Source organism: Thunnus thynnus, chromosome 17, assembly GCF_963924715.1.
Source record: "Thunnus thynnus chromosome 17, fThuThy2.1, whole genome shotgun sequence".
In the NCBI taxonomy this organism is placed as follows: domain Eukaryota; kingdom Metazoa; phylum Chordata; class Actinopteri; order Scombriformes; family Scombridae; genus Thunnus; species Thunnus thynnus.
In genome coordinates this window covers 13,312,542-13,330,172 of record NC_089533.1, presented here as the reverse complement: position 1 = coordinate 13,330,172, position 17,631 = coordinate 13,312,542, and the positions used below count along the sequence as shown (strand labels likewise).

The 17,631-nt window shown below is 41.6% G+C and overlaps 1 protein-coding gene across 4 annotated transcripts in view; it reads right to left on the bottom strand.

The window, feature by feature from the left end:
* LOC137168563 (BAH and coiled-coil domain-containing protein 1) overlaps positions 1-13,345 on the bottom strand; it is a 66,723-nt gene extending 53,378 nt beyond the window's left edge. For all 4 annotated transcript variants that reach the window (XM_067571211.1, XM_067571214.1, XM_067571213.1 and 1 more), the window contains exons 1-2: positions 13,090-13,345; positions 9,658-9,982 (exon numbers count right to left, since the gene is read on the bottom strand). In XM_067571211.1, coding sequence (XP_067427312.1) covers positions 9,658-9,829 — 172 coding nt within the window. In that variant the 5' untranslated portion in view covers positions 9,830-9,982; positions 13,090-13,345. The remainder of the gene's footprint in view (positions 1-9,657; positions 9,983-13,089) is intronic.
* Positions 13,346-17,631: the final 4,286 nt, after the last annotated feature.

The following is a 17,631-nucleotide window of genomic DNA, read 5'->3' as shown; positions in this document are numbered from 1 at the left end:
CAGAGCTCAGTTATCACACAGAAAACACACACACATACACACAAATCCCGCACACGTATACAAGCAAAAACATGCAAAAAACAGAGAGAACCATTCTTAAAAGCAAGTTTAATCACAGATACACACAGGCAGCCACCCACACTTAGCAAACACACACACACACACACACACGTGTGTCCACACACCCTCCCATTATGCTGTATAACCAAAAGGCATTCATCCATTTCAGCAGCGTTCTGAGAGCCAGCCAAGTGAGAGGTCTGTCAGTGCATTAGCCAGCATGTAATCATAGCCCAACCTCACTGCAATTAGAAGTGGTTCTAATTCTTCACTGGAAACACTGCCTTCTCCCACCACTAATAGTTTACTTTACTCCAACAGCTGACAGACCCAACCCTGCCTCCCTGCTTTGGCTTCCCAAACACACATGCACACACACACACATACACACTCACACAGACACACCCACAGCTGTAGCTTGTCTGTCAGTATGGGAGATCAAAATGGATCCTGGGAATAGTCCCCAACCATGTCCCACTTGTGCCACATCAATCCCATGAATCTTTAGACTGTGCCACAATTCACCTGTGCGTTGGAGCTCTGTGAATACAGGCCTCTCTGCCTTCCCTTTCCGGTGCCTTCAAGAAAAAAAAAAATCTCCCATTTTACCAAACATGACAGAGAGAAATGACAGCGAGATCATGAAACAATTGCAAAAATAAAAACCTGCGAGCTCCTAAAGGCTCTCTGTAGATGAGGCAGGCGTGTGAGGGGAGGGTGGCGAGAAAGTGCTGGGGAAATGTTAGCTAATGAAGACTGAGGAAGAAGGAGCATTCCCTGTACTGATGGTATTGCTATTAGCCTGTGAGCTGCTGCACTTAGGTGTCACTTCAAAGCATTCCCCACAATTAATCAGAGGCTATCCAGCCCTCCAGCAATGGCCCTGCTGGCTGTGCCGCTAACTACCCCCCTCAACATCAACACAATAGAACCATCATTACGGCCGTTACGCTACGCCTCGGCCAGACAGCGCACCTTTATCTCGGCATATACGTTACATACTCACGGCCAATTAATTTACCTGCCATGTCTGCGAATAAAGGGGGTGGAGTGGATGGTAGCGGCGGGGAGTATGCAAGCACACATTTCCATTATGTAGTGGTTTATGTATTTGTGTGGGGGATGGGGCACACCTGGCTCAGGTTGCATCCACTGGGCTGTTCATTTTGCCTAAGGGGCTCTTTATGAAAGCACCTACAAGAGCCTGCAACCTGTCTGGCCGAGACCCACGGGCCCAACCCTGCCCTGATCTGGCTCTCACCTGGCATCACCAGGCGGGCCAACAGGCAGCCCACAGAGTCTCCCTGACAGCTTCCCCCATCCAGGCCCCCCTGGCTAACAACAGCCACTCAGCTGGATATCAGCCACCAAGCTGGAGGATTATCTACTGTACTGCCCCTGTCTCTTTAATACTAGATACATTTTATACAATGTTAATCCCCAACATCAACTCTTTCTTCCTTTTGTTTTGACTAGTGTGATGGACAGCACTTTCCGCCGGGTCAGAACGAGAGCCCGCAGGGCAGAGGTGAAGAAATTATTCTCTTTTTATCGAGGTGATTGTCAACCGAATGTATCGGCGAGGCTAATGGGGGAAAATACATCGCCTTGTTCACCGTTGCTCGCTTCTCGTAAATTTGCACATGTTACATGAGAGGGCTTACGATACAAGACACTCTCCCCCACCCCCTCTGTCTCCTGTTGTACTGTACTGAGAGCCTGCAGACTGTAGCAGCGCTGAGGGGATGAGATAACTGCTCACCATTGTGAGAAAAGGCTGTCAAAGCTTTGTTTTTTTTCCCCTTGCTCTTCTCTCTCTCTCTCTCACTCTCTCTCTCTCCCTCCCTCTCCCTCTCTGTCTCTCTCTCTCTCTCTCTCCCTAATATAAAAAAGCTGAAGCAGTGGTTGCAGAAATAGTCCTGTTTCTATAATTAGATGTAAACAGACGAACCAGACTCTCAAGCTTGCTCTGTCCCACTGGCCCTACGGCCTCCTGGGAAGCAAGATGTGTGAGTGTGTATGACATGTGACAGTGTGTATGTGTGTGTGTGTGTGTCTTTGTATGCATTTGCTTGCAATGCACCAGTAAGTGTATGACGGCATGTGACAGTGTGCATCTAGTCTTGCTGTCGCTCTCCTCTCATTCTCTCTGTCTGTCTCTTTCGTCCAAACGCACAAACTCACTCAGCCCCCTCCCCCACATTCACCAGAGGGTAGGTCAATGGCCATGCGTGGCAAGCAGAGAGAGCTAATGCATGCAGCACCGGCAGACAAACACACATCTGTTGCTGAGGAGCCAGTCATTTGCCCCAGATCCTCAGGACACATACTGTATCAGAGAGAGGAGGCAGTGTAGCCTAGTGGTCACACCAGGCAGAGGGGACGAAAAAAGAAAAAAACTGCAGAACGAGTTGGAGGGCAGAGAGGGACTTAGCCAAATAAACATAGGGAAGGGAAGGGAAAAGGCAGGAGGTGGGGGAGACTGCAGGGAGGAGCGGGCAGGGTACGGACATGGATCATCAAAGACAGAACATGTAGACATGAAAGAATTTGTGGTGTAAAACAAGTGATTTGACAAAAATAAGCAGAAGGGGAGGGAGAGAGTGGGATTTTTGTTCTAATCAATGTCAGAAGGAGCACAGGAAATCCATGCAAGGGAGAGAGAGAGAGCAAGAGAGAGGAAGAAAAATGAGAAAGAGAGAGAGAGAGAGAGCAACAAGTCCCCTTTGGATTGAGGACTAGGCAGCTGGTTGGATGCTCCCAAGAGACTTATTAAAATGGAATTCCTGATGCTAATCTTTGTTTTCTCACAAAAGGGCTGACACATCCTTGAGAGGCATACTGCATGTATATTTTATGGCAAATCTCTGCATATATTTAGCAGTGCACCTCATTGTTTGGTACCATGTGTCACCGCCGCCCGCTGTTCCACTGACAGTCACCGAATCGTCGCCCATTATTTGAGTTTATCTGCTCTCAATCCTACCCCTCACCACATACCATCTACATTCATGTATCATAGTTTTCCAATCGAAATAGAGGAGCTCAGAACACAGAAAATAACAATAAACAGATTTCTGTTCCTGTTTGGAATCACTGCATAGGAACAAATACTGACTTTACATACTTGTTTCCCTTCTAAAATGAATCTTGTACATTAACAGCATGTTTAAACAGAAACTTGAGCCTGTTCTTTGTAAAATATAACAGAACTGAGCAGACACCCTGCACACTAAACTGTCCTCTTACATCTAAAAAATGTGATTTTTCCAAACTTCTCTTATGTGCACACCATTAGTGTAGCAATTTTGGTTGCTGTGCATGCAGCAAAAAGTGGGACCGCTACATCACAAGCATAAAATCTTGCCAGGAGCACTAGCAGCAGATCCAGCAGGGACAGACTCAGACGTTAGAGGGTTAACAATGCACCTGTCTAGGCCTCACAGCCAACCACAGGGTGTCTCGGCTCCAGTGGGGGGTGTCTGGAGAACACAGCCCAGCACACACACACACACACACACACACAAAAAAAACCCACCCACCCACCCAAACATAACCACACACCCTCTCACACACTTACGTGCATTATTGCCACTGACCACAAATCTGCTAACAACAATAGGGCAACGGCCCTTTTTTTGTTCTTTTCACTGAACGATTACAATAATAAAATTGAAATTAAAAAACAAGTAATCTGGATTTTCTGCTTGAGCCGTTAATAATGTCTAACAGCTGTCACATGCAATACGGCCATGCGCTGAGGTGGGCCTGGGGCTTCCTGATGAGAAGCAGCCTGATACTGGGAGAGGGAAGTCAAGGGAGGGGGTGGTGGTGGAGGGAGACAGAAAGAAAGGGAAAAAGAGCAAAACACAGAGAGATCTAAATCACAAACAAAACAGCAGTGGTTGACTTTGGGCAAATGTATCAGTCTATTCAATCTCGCAACAATATATTTTCAGTCCACGTTCTTTTTTCTTTCTTTTTATTTAGTTTTGGTGTGTGTTCGTCATGGGAAGTGAACAAAAGACTTTCATAGCCTCGTTGGGTTCTTAATGCATCTTCTCACTTCCTTATGTTGAGTGTAAAAATAGACGGGAAGGTTTTGAAATCCAATGCCCTGAAATCCGATACAGGAAGGTATTACCCTGCCCGTCGCTCTCACCCGTGGGTCTCCTTTGTGTTTGTCCTGTGTACACGCCCCATGCTCGAGGCGAGGGCTCTGTGGCACCATGCCACACGGTGTAGTGTGGGTGGCGGTCTGTTTGAAGAGCCCGTCTCTGAGGCAGCATGGCCACTCGCTAGCCAAAATCCTCTCGTAAAGCCAGACCCCCTTTTTTTTTTTCCACTCAGCCTAAGCCTTCACTTTCTGTGGATACATTTTCTGATGACTCAAACTTTAGTAAAAGAAATGCAAAGAAAAGGAACTGACTAAATTATTTATCTGTCACTTCAGTTACCTGAGTGTAATGAATTCCAGATGCTCTTACTTATTTTTGATGACACCTTTTCGGACACCTGGTTTGATGATCCAAAAGTGACAGGGACTTGCCAGAGTTTTAACGATACGGAGGCCTGAATTAACTTGAAACATGATCACTGCATGTTACCCTGTAACCAAATGTTTTTGCAAATATGCAAGGGATTTACCCTTTTTAAAGATGACTGCCCTTGCAAGTCATTTGGGTCTCCAGTGGGAGGGTCAGGGGAAGGTGACAGATGGCGGCAGCACCAGGCAAGGTGCTATTTCAGCCAGGTGTAGGATGCCAAGCAACACCTCTACTATTCAGGGGGACTCCTGTGACATTGCGTCTGAACCGTGTCATCTCACAACAATCCACAAACGAGCCCGACAACAGGCCATGGTTCTCACTCTGTTTTGCAGAACTGGAGTGAACGAGGGAGGGAGCGCACAACGCCAGAGCCAAATGGAACTTGGCCTAAGACCCACGTCCTGTCACTGCACTTCTATCACAGCAGCTACCGGATACAAATAGCTTTTTAATGTAATATTTAAGATAGGTTATTCAAGATGTCAGTTTTCTTTTCACTCAGGTAAGGCTCACCTATTAAATTTCTATCACCAAATATCAAAATTGTTTAGAGAGAGAGAGGATTGGCACAGGCTTTCAGTGGTGCTGCACTGCTAAATAATTATGCTGAGCATGCAACACACTCCAGCCACCACTCTTGTCTGGGGTCAACAAGGATGGGGGGGGGGGGGGGGGGGGGGTTGGTAAAAGGCAATGGGGAACATGGTACGAACTGTGAGTGCTCACAACATAAGAACTACAAGGCCAAGAAGAAGAAGCCTCCCTTCCCACAAACAACCCTCACCCACTCACTGAGTATATTCTTTTAAAGGCCCTGGCTTTAACCAGGCCTTTGCTAACTCCACCAAACACCTGTGTTTGTCTTTGAAGCGTCTTCCCAACAACTACAGACCCATGGGATATTCCAGCAATGAGACGTTCAATAAAAGTCTCAGTAAAGTTATTTATTCCCCTTTGGGAAAAAAAATGGGAGAAGGCAGACAGCACAGCTAACCTTTGAAGGGGGAAGCTGCTCGGATATCCAGCTAGGACATAAAAACCAAGGGAATGACAGGGACATCCTACCAGAAAACAATAAAGGGGGTGGAAGGGACTGTTTTTTATCTTTAACAGCAGCCGTAAAATACACACAAAGCTGGGGTCTGCAACAATGGCCTGGGGCAGGGGAGGGTGGCTAAAACAGAAGTGGCAGGAAGACCACCGCTTCCCAGACACAAGGGTCTTCCTGCTGGAAAGAAAGGAGACTGAGAAATGGAGGGGAGGAGAGAGAGGACAGCTTATGGAAAGGGAGACAGAGGAGATGTAAAAGGAAGGGGAGGTTGAGTGAGCGAGATGACACAAATATGACCTTTGATTACATGGGGTGTTTAGAGCAGATCTCAGCCATGGACAGCCTCTGAGCCCCCTGCTGCTTTCACACAGCCACACCTCAGCTAAAGCACACTGATCAGAACAATATGGCTGAAAGATGAGCCTCTAGCCATAAATGCCAGCAGTAAAGACAGCTCCACTGTGTCTCCTGCTTTGACACTATCCAACATCTGAATCCTGGGCCTCACAGCCAAGAGAAGACTGTTTCTAACTCTGTGCTGGAGTCTGCAGAAGATAAAATTACTATTTCAAAGACCTTGTAAATGAACTGCCTGAATTAAACCACATTAGATGAGTTTACAGGTCTGTGTCTCAATGTATCAGCAAGTACACACAAAGAGAAGTTACTCCAATGTCACATTCCCAGAACACAGCGCTAGTACAAACTATAAATCGACCACCTGACATGCATTACAAATGACTGGTTTGTAGTAGGTGAAGATGGACAGAGGCAAATGCACACTGACAGAATCTCTACTAGCACTGAGTAACATGGTTCAGTGGGCAAGAAGGTTGGAGTGTGAGTTTGCGTCTGTTGATGCCTGATTGCAACCAAACTCACCAGTCTGTGTAAACGAAAGAAAGGAAATTTCCTCTCAAATTATGGTGAAATTTTGTAACTCAGCAAGGAACAATGCCAAGGGAGGGTGTCGCAACCGCCCATCACTCATTTTCAGCAGCGAGGGTGAGGGGGAGCGCTCACAATAAATACCTCTGCAAAGTCAGAGGAGCCTTTTCAAGGAGCCACATCAGAAACCTGCCTCTGAATGCATTTTTACATCAACCCTGAAATATTCATGCTCTTTGTAAAGTATTCATGTGAACCAGTGTGCGAGTTAGTCCCCAGAGGGAAAGTGCAGAGACATTGAAGAGATCCAACACACTCAGCAAACAACATGCTTGTGCTAATCTTGCTAGCATACGAGACACTAGAAGGGACACTAATGACCTGCTCTGTCAAGACGAACAACAGTTGTGGACCAGTTTGGTCAGACAGCTTACTGAGCATTTGATTGTTTCTTACGTAGCGTGACTGACCTGTATTTATTTAGGGTTTAAATGAATCTGATTGAAAAAAAAAGAAAAGAAAAGGGAAAAAAAATAACATTAACTTGTTAGTGTGATCAAAAATTCAAATAAATACATTTAAATTATATATTGAGTTTTTTCTTATTTGAAATTTGGAAATAATCGATTAAAATGGATTGCTTTCAAAAGGTAAAACAAATGTGTGTTACGTCACAGGGGTAATAAATTTGCATTGTGTGCCATTTTGATGAATTGCCATTTTGAAAATATGTGCTATGAATAACTGTGAATTATGCATCATGTATTATGACACGCCTGACATTTTCAAATATTATTCAACTAATAAATCAAAGATTATACATCAGCTGAGCGCAATAACAAAATAATTCTAACAGAGCCAGAGAGGATTTGGAAATTATGTGAAATTATGTGAAATTATTCCCCATGTTAATTCAATCAAACACCTGAAATGTGGAGAATTAACTCATTTTCCAAATCTTAGGGAGATTAGGTTCTTCTCGCCAGTCCACACCCATGTGTTACTGACAAGACTGGGAAGAACAATAAACCACCTGTGCTGCTCATTGAACAGTGATGACATTTGGGGGCGGGGAGGAGGGGGTGGGGGGGGGGGAGGTAGGTCTTCATGTTGGTGTAGCACAATACTACAATAGAAACACCGAATCTGGCTGGGGGGAGCACCTGTACCCTCTAGCCAGCATTAGCCTTCATGCTCTCAACAAAACATCTATAAGGAAAAAAAAAACATACGGATGCAGGCACTGTGTGTGTGTGTATGTGTGTGTGTGTGTGTGTGTGTGTGTGTGTGTGTGTGTGTGTGTGTGTGTGTGTGAGAGAGAGAGAGAGAGAGAGAGAGAGAGAGAGAGTACTGCCAAAAGCAAACATGAATGGTGAGAGATGAATGGTGAACAGCGCCCATGAATTCTCCTGAATGACTAATTATACCTCATGTTTTGCATCATTTTGCAAATGAATTCAGAATCTTTATGAAATAATATAATTTTGAAAACTATATTTCATCACCACAAAATTCAGCCTAAAGTAGATCATTTGAATAAGCTATCAAAACATCTCAATGAAATCATAAATACATTTTTTTTTTTTAAAAATGTAACTCAGAATACAAAAGCACATTGTTACTGCAATACTGTATTCAACCACACTGAGCCCACAGAATTCAGATATCATTAGTTATATAGAATAACTTGACCCAAGATTCCACAGCTGCTGCATCATAAACATGTGGTTTTTAGAAGCCACATTAACATATTTTCAGAGGAAATTGTTCCAGAAGTGTAATTGTTAGATGCAATCAACGTGCCACTGTTATTTAAATATCTTTTGTTTTACAGATGTGGATACAAAAACAGGCAACAACAGCAGTATGTTGTGATCCAGTCCATTACAACAACAGTACAATCTATAATATTGTCTATATTTTTCTGAACAGAAAATTAGGAACACCTGAATATATATAGAATTATATCCAATACAACAACTACATAACCCAGACAGTTTGGTCTAAAAAAAAATATCATTGAGTTAAGTGAACTAACACAGTCCCAACAAAAATAGAAGATTATAAGCTTCTCCAAGCTGTTGTACTTTTGGAGGGATGTTGTACCAGATTGCATTTGACTGCACAGGTGTTTCTTTTATTTTGTCCACCCCCTATATTTTAAAATACATATATATACTGTAAGCTACGACAGTTTCTTCTGTTCTGTCTTCCAAGTTGTAAATAGGAACTGTTTGTAAACGTGCACATTTGGGTACACATGATACCCAAGTCGCTTGTTAAACTTGATGCATGCACCGTGAACACATTTGCACCCCGACACTTTGAAGCCCAATATAGAAGGAGGATTTTCTAGTATCGCTCTTCTTCCTATACACCCACCATACATGCACTGTAATAACCCATGGAAAACCTGCTCGCCCAGCTTTGCACGCTTATGGCTCCGGGTATATGGCTGACGGGTTATGGTTAAGTGATGGCATCAATGTGACACTTATCAATTTGACGTGAAGTGACAAATTCTCATTTCAGATTCAGATCCAGAGCCAGCGGGAAAGCAGTGCCAGTGAGCTCTGTCCAACTTCATACGTGCAAACTAAAACAGATCTTTATGCCATTTTTAAAAAATATATATATATCATGGCATTTACCTAACTTATCAAATGGCCACGTGTTAAACTAAGATGCGTTTATTACCTTTGAGATTAAGCTATAAATGTTTATTCATCTTAATCATAATTCCTAATCGTGGGCTTGGTGTAAATCAAATTTCACCTGATTTATTAGCTGATATTTGAACAGCGAAACTCTGTCAACAGCACACCTGAGCGAACATTTATTTAAAACATAAAGCCCTGTCTATTCTTCTCTTTTGTGCACAAAAATAATCAGCTTTGTACTACACCACGCATGCAGGCCATAGCCCATTATTCACGCTGATAAATGCACAGACTTTATAGCGCAGCGGTTTGAGAGGAGCATTTCAAACAACAGCCCAGTGTGGAGACAGATAATTGTTGATGATATGGGAACACATTTCAGTAGCTACATGCTTGTGTGACAACCCCACCCCCCACACCCCCCACCTCAGTAGATTGTTTGACTAACCTGAATGGGGAGCCATTGGTATGTGCGAGGGGTAGTATTTCCCCGGCGGGAAGTGACCGGCATGCTGCACAGAGCTGTGGCCCGAGGGAGCGATCCGAGAGGCGGCTCGGTGCACCAGGGCGCCCCGCTCTGATAGGAGGTGCGCCGGAGCAGCGAAATCCCGTCCTTCCATTCCGAAGAATGTTGAGTAATCCGAAATCCGGATTGGGGCAGGTCAGGAAAATCAAATGCAACCCATATAATAGTCCTTTCCTTCAGATCTATGTGTTGCATTCACTCGATCGCAGGCTTCTCCAGCCAAAAACGTAGCCCCCGATCATCTTTTCTGTCAAAGGAGAAACATCGAGGTAATTTTTTTTTTTATCATACATATATTTCTATTATCAAGAAAAAATGTAGAGCCCGGTTAAGAATTACACGATGCAAAACAGGCTACTGACATTACACTGTTGTCCAATAGAAATATAAGAGAAAACAAATCATTAGACTGCTCCACTGATTTTTTGCTGTAATGCCATATCTGTCATATCAAGGTTGCTTTTGCATATAGCTGAAAAACCCCTTTTCGAGCTAAAAAAAACTGATGGTACAAAATAAGTCACCGCGGATACAAACGGCCAGCGAGGCGTCCAAATGCCCACTGAGCCGGGCTCAGACTCAGCTCTATTGATCAGCCTGGGATACAGGCCTAATATGCATCATATGGAGGAGAGCACTTCATATTCCACAGACACGCACATAACGAGCAGAGAGACACATTTTGGGCTCTAATATGGTGTTTTATATTTATATCTTGTAAAAAAAAAAAACAATTAATCCGACTACCACGTCAGCAGTTGCCAACTGTCACTCTTTCTCTAAAGCATGGTAAGCATATTCTCTCTCTCTCTTTCTCTCTCTCTCTCTCTTTTTTTTTTTTTTAAAGACATGAAATCGTGATTGCGGCAACAATCTAAAAAATCATACTCCGAGGAGAAGGTGTGTTGTTCTGTTTGGGTGGGTTAAAATGATGGAAGCCTACTCAGTACATCTCAAGGTGAACACTGCCTGCCTTCTCCTCCTGCTCGTCCTATTGTCTCGTTTTTTTTTTTCCTTCCCCTGCCTCTGTCACCTCCATCCAGCTCTCATTACTCCTCAGACTATTTTCACATTTTGCTCTACATTGATCTTTTTTAGCTATAACTATATATACTTGATGGATTACATTTTGCATCATACACAAATCACACACAAAAAAAGCCCAGCTGATAATCAAACTGGCAATTGAAGAAAAAAAAAGGCATCATTGCATCGACCAATTTGAGCACAATCAGGCAAAGACACTGTAATGTCAGATCATAAAGTTTCCGATATAAAACAGGAGGCTTAATCTTTAAAATAAGATTATAATATCGCTCCATAACAGAGATGCATCAGCTGCTGAAAAAAGATGGACTCTCTCTCTCTCTCTCTCTCTCTCTCTCTCTCTCTCTGTCTCTCTCTCTCTCTCTCTCTCTGTGTGTGTGTGTGTGTGTGTGTGTGTGTGTGTGTGTGTGTGTGTGTGCGTGCGTGTGTGCGTGCGTGCGCGCACCCGTGTATGTGTGTGTGTGTGCATGTGAATAACTGCACTCTCACTGTCTTCATCTGCCTTGACCTATTTCAGGTCAGGTAATCAAATGAAGCAGTAAATACATTATAAGCCATATCCTCTGCCATGCCACAAAAATAGCATTATTTAGTTGAAATGGGGATGGAATAAAACAATTTGCATCAATTAAAATAAAATGTAATTTCACTGTGAAAATATTTTGTCTTTACTACAATCAGCTAAACGTGACAGCCCATGTTGGTGCCTCAGTGAAGGCTAATAGAAAACAGCTTCATTTCATAACTCCAAATTAGTAAATTATTGAATAAATCCTACATTTTCTCAGCAGTAGGCTGATTTGTTTTATATTATACGTTCTCAATTTAGGGTCCCCTACAGGGTTTCTCAAAGGGGTTGCAGGGGGTCCCCAGCTAGATAAAAACATAATTTCACCATAAATGAAATCACAAAAAAATATCAAAATTGTACAATATATAAGAATGAGCAGGCACATCCTTATCGTATAGGCTATTTCACTCTCAGCACCATTATCTCCCCATGTAGCCAGTTACAGCCGTGCTTACAATCCAGTGCTACATCAACAACAATAAAATCCTTCCATGCAGAGGTACCTGCCTGGGACAAAAATCTTATCAACTGGAGCTTTGTGAGCTAATGTGTATGCATGCATGTGGGCCCTTAACGTAAAGGGAAAAAAAACGTATAAGAAGCCCTGCTGTAGCATACATGATAGCTGAGTCTTCAGTTTGTGGACTGTATAGAGATCGAAGGTGAATGGCCGCCCGTCAGGAGGACTGTCTTTGTCTCCATACTGAGAAAGTGCTTTGCAGTCAGCCATTACCTCGCCATGCTGTTGCATTCAGCCCACTTTATAACTAACAACCTTAGAATAAAATTATTTCACATTTGCGAGGCAGGTAAGAGACTACTGCTTTTAAAATGCTCAAAATATACATTCATATGAATTTGGTTGCAGTAGCGTGAATATCCATCTTTCATTTCAGCGTTAAATGTGCGAATTCTCTCATCAAATAAACGCTACAATCTTTTTTAAAAAAAAAAAAAAAAAACGTCAAAAATGATCGACGCCCTTAATGCAATTCATTAAGCTGCTGTCAATTGCATTTACAGAAGCCAATCGAAGGCAGAAACGCAGATAATAAATCAAATTATGTTGTATAGGTCGGATCGTGCCGCGAGACAGGCGGCCCTCCGTAACAAAGCTGGCCGGCAGGGAGTGCACCTCGGCCGGGTCCAGAGGAAACATGTCTCCCTTCCTCTCTATGCAAATTCTCGGCATGCAGTTTAATAGCAGCAGACTCATATTCTACAGCAAACCGACTGGATTACAAAGAAATTGATTTATACAATTTATTAAAGGCTCTTAAATCTTGGCCAATTAAAAAGAAAAAAAAATACGTAGTCTGGTACTTTACTAAAAATATAGGATATTTAAAAAACAAAAAAACATCAGCAAATCGGTTGTCAAGTATTATTTAACCTAAATATTTTATCACAAAATGCTTATAACGTTAATGTGTTGAGAATAATATTAATAGCAATAACAATAATAATAATAATGATAATGATAATAATAATTTAAGGTAACTTTTTCCCAGCTTATTACATTAATTCATCTATTTGTTCCCTGTAGGATACACCCCATACATCCTGTTTTGTTATTTTGGAAATTATAGCAATGTACTGTGTATAATGCACAGCATGTCACATAAGCTATAGCATTTTGGACTAAATACAGCCTCTGTCATTTTACAATGAGGAAACAGGCCTAAAATATTTTATTCCATTAAAAAAAAAATCAAGTATATAAAATTACTACTTACTGGCATGTTAAATCCTTGCATAACAATAAATTATAAAATCACAAAACACTGGGAGTGAAGGTGCAAGGCCAAGTGCGACGCCCATTTAAAATCGAAATATGAAATAAACCATGTGGCTAGAGTGAAATCAGTATTTCCATCTGAGGCTGTGTAGTAGCCTGCTGGTTCAGTCTATGGAAGCAGTGGGACTGGGGCTTCCGGCCTGGCTGGATCGCGGCTCGGATCTCCAAGCAGCGGTTTCTCTCCCGGTGCAACTGCGTACCTCGCGTCTCGGGCAGGGTAAACACGCCCTCTCATTGGTGGGATAGCTGCATGTTAATGAGCTCGTGCCGCCCGCCTGGAGATACGAGAGGTTCTGATTGGTTGGCGGTACAGGCCAATGGTGTGGTGACTGGCAATGCTAAACAGAGAGAAAAGCGCCAGATTTAAAGCACTGGGTAGTTTAATCACTTAGAATAGAGCTCAGTGGAGTCTGAGCACAGCTTAAAATGCATTCATAGCCCAGCTTTTAGGCAGCGGTGATAGTTATGTGGCCTAAATAATGGAAAAGCAAACTAAAGTAGAATAAATTGTCAGAACTGCAGTTGAATTTATGTATGTTTTAATGACAACCAAAGTAAACTTACAATACTTGAATAATGCTCCAAATATATTAGGCTTAAAGAGGGTAAACAGTGTTTACATCTCAGCCTTCATGACATTTACAGGAGCTTTAAGCCTGAAGGCAGATCACAAATGCACAGTAGATTAAACAACAATGTTTATAACATCTAGGCAGTGGTCAGTGATGTGGTGGTCAGTGATATAAATAATGTAAAACCAAACAAAAAATTTTAAAAAAAACAAACAAACATTTTTTTTTAGAAGTGCAATTGTGCTTTCAAGAAAACAGCATTTTAAACGCACATTACAGTTTGATATAAAACAAAAAGAAAAAAAAAAAGATTGATATCACCCTAAAAAAAAAGTAGGTAAAAATGTTTACATCTCTGCCTACATGATATTTACCTGGACAGTCACAAATATTACAAGAATATAAAAAAAAAATCATTAAAAAATAACAATACGAGTGAAAATATGAAATGATCTTTGAAAAACACATGTTTTCCAAATATATTACAGTCAAATTAAACAGAAATATGCCTGTCTCTGACACAGCAGATGAATAGGCCTATTTATATCTCAGCTGTCACTGAAAACTTTTTTTTTTCTTGCTATTAATTCAGTGCATTTAAACACTTCAAACACTTTTCTTGTGTCTATATATATATTTTTTTTTCCTTCTTACGCGCCAGTAGAGACCAATTTCTTCAAACTCTAAAATCATGCAGACAAGACAGTAATTCCAATATTCCTCTCATGTTATTATTATGGACTAAGGTTATTACATTATGCTAAATGTTTACAAATGAATCCCCCCCCCCCCACCCCCCTCACCCCCCCTCTCCGTGTGTGAGGTTTTGATTGGCTGGCACGGTGCCAGAGCATTGTCAGTCACAGAGTGTAAACAAGACTCTGATTGGCTGTTGGCCAGTCCGCATTGGGCTGTCTGAAAAAAAAAAAAAAAAAAAAAAAGGCAATAACTGGCCCTGCGGTTTCCAGGCGTCCCGGGTTAGATGATGAAAGGGGATAAGAAGAGGCGGTTTCAAGGCGCCCCAAAGGCGGACCCCTATTGGCCCTGAAGCCATATGAGTCAAGCGTGAATCAAAGGGAATACTGCAGAGAGGGGGGAAATTATATGTTGGATATTTAAAATAATCGAGGTTAGTTTTCGGATAAATGTGGACCGGCGATGCCTAATCATTATGAAAAGTTAGGAAAACAAGTGGAAACGAGCCTCGAAACAATTCAGGTTATAGGCTGCACGTGAGGGAGGGGGAAAAAGAGCTCTGCTTGTGGATCGCGCCCCGCCGAAGTCCGCTTTTAATGGAGAAAATCTGCATGGAGTCTTTCACCATTTTAAAGTGTGGCTGCATGAGGTTTGTCGTAGTGGGTTAGTGCGGTAAAAATAAAAACCAGTGTAATTTGTTTGAAGTAAAATTTGACTGTGTGAGTGAATCGGATGGTAGCGCATGTTTGTAATAGTTGTGGTCTGGTTTTAGTCGGTAAATTCAGATCAGGGTGTTAAATGTTTGCATGGAGCACAGGCGAGGTAGCCGATGGATGAATGAAAACAATGTAGAGAGCGTCATAACTACGCTTCAGCCAGAATATTTGGATTTTTTTTTTTTTTTTACGGTCAGTCCTACATGTATGCATGCAGCCTATTTATGAGCAGTTTATCTAGAAAATACTTTTGAGAGGCCCCCTCATTGCAACCTGTTATGTGGGTGAATAAATAGCAGCCCCCTTTTTATATATAATACATTTTTAAATTTTATATCGACTATATAAGAGTAATAAAGATAATTGTCTTTATTTTCTTTTGGTTATTTTTTCTATACACAACGTTTCATTTTATTTTTTTTCCTTTATTTTCTCTGCACACATTTCTTGGGTAAATACCTCCTTTACCTGCCAGATCACAGGAAAATAAAATGTACAAGTAGGCTATTAATATTTATGACAAGAAAAAAAAAAGATTTATGTTAAATTATTACCACATCTGTGTGTGTGTGTGTGTGTCTTAGTGTGTGTGTGTGTGTGTGTGTGTGAGTGTGAGAGAGACACCTGGCCCAGACAGGATTTTTTAAGCATTTTAGACGACCTGACAAAAATACAAATTTTCTTTATTTATAATTTTGTTTGTAAGTTTGTTTATTTTTGAGCAAATGAAACTGGCTCTCTGTTATTTGTCAATTCAAAAGATTCGCAGCCTAAAAGCCTCGATTCACTCAACGTAGCCCTACAGCAATAACATGAAATACAAAATATTTCTGAAATTATCTTTCAGTTTTACAGATTTATATCGAGTTGAATTTCGTGTTGTTTTTTTTTCCCCCACTCACTGACCTTAATGCCATTTACCACAGCTGACACTACTCACTGAGCAGTGCCCTGCAGTGTGAGATTTCACAAAAGGTCGGCTGCTTTGGTTGAATACTAACTTGTATTTTAGCAGAAGGTGTTGGAATTCAGTTCATCTCATCACAGGCTCTTCTCAAGTGAGTTCATGCGATGTGAAATAGTCAAAGAGGTGGTTAGGTGCACACACACGCACACACACACACACGAACACACTCACTAACTCACACGCACACACACACACACAAGTGAGGCTGAGTGATAATTAATGCAGAGTGAGTGATTCCTTAAGAAAAAGACCAGTTTTACGACGAGGATTGTCCGTGATCAATGAAGCGTTGATGATTGACAGCCTGTGCCTCCCACCCACATCTACAGGCGGTGAAAGGGCCCATGGACATAAAAGATAGACAAACTCAGTGTCTATATGCGTTTATTTCCACACATAAAATAGTCAGGATCACTAAAAGCATGGCTGATCATGTGGAACATTTGACAATGATATCGGATTTCATGTTCTGAAAATGTTTGTGATTGTTTTAAAGGGCAGGTTTCAAACAAACACACTTTACATTACCTCTAGATTCAAGTTATATGGGTCGTTAAAAATAGATTTTCTTCATAATTTAGCTACTTAAATGCTGTTTTTTAAAAATTATTTTTTTTAAAATATCCAAAGTGAGTGAATGCATGACTTGGGTTTGGTTTTATGCATTTAGTTTGATCAAGCTAAACTACAGTCCCAAATCATTTGGAGTGTGTTAACAATAGATAGCCTTTGACCTGTGTGTTTGTGTGTGTGTGTGTGTGTGTATGTGTGTGTGTGTGTGTGCATGCATGTGTTGGGACATGTTCGTGCATGCACACATGATTTAATTGAATATCATTCTGTATATTAATTAAGCTGTACTGAAATACAGACAGATATTGCATATTATAACATTTTGGAAGCAAATTTAACAGCTCACATTTTGTGTATACGTAACATAAAATATGTTTTATGTTTGTCATGGGTGGATTAGCATAATCAAGGTCTGGGAGATGGGTTGAGGTAAGTATGTGTGTGTGTGTGTGTGTGTGTGTGTGGTGGGGGTGCTGTGTAAGAACTGCATGAATTGTAGTGGCATATGGCATAACCAGGGGCCTACTGAAGGCTGGCACTGTATTTAAAACTGCACCCTACACAGATCTGTGTTCACTTACAGCATAAAAACCCCGATCTTACCACACTAATAAAATTTTATTTTTAGTTCATTCTCACTGAGATGCAACTCTCGCTAAAGGCAGCTCAAACATATTTCATTTTTAGCAGCAGGCCAAAGACAGCCTGTTTTAAACCAGGTTGTTAATTCATATCATACTTCCTCTGTCTGCTCAGACTGAAAACAAAAGATAATTGGAAGCATGAGTGCCCATAAAAAAACACAGACACTGCGCAGAACTGTGAAATGCATCACAGCCGATAGGATAAACATGTATGTACTGAACCCCCAGACAATAAATACAATGTAAAGACCATTTTCTAAATTTAAATATTACCACAATTCAAAGTCAGTTTTTTCACAGCGGTTTTGCCTG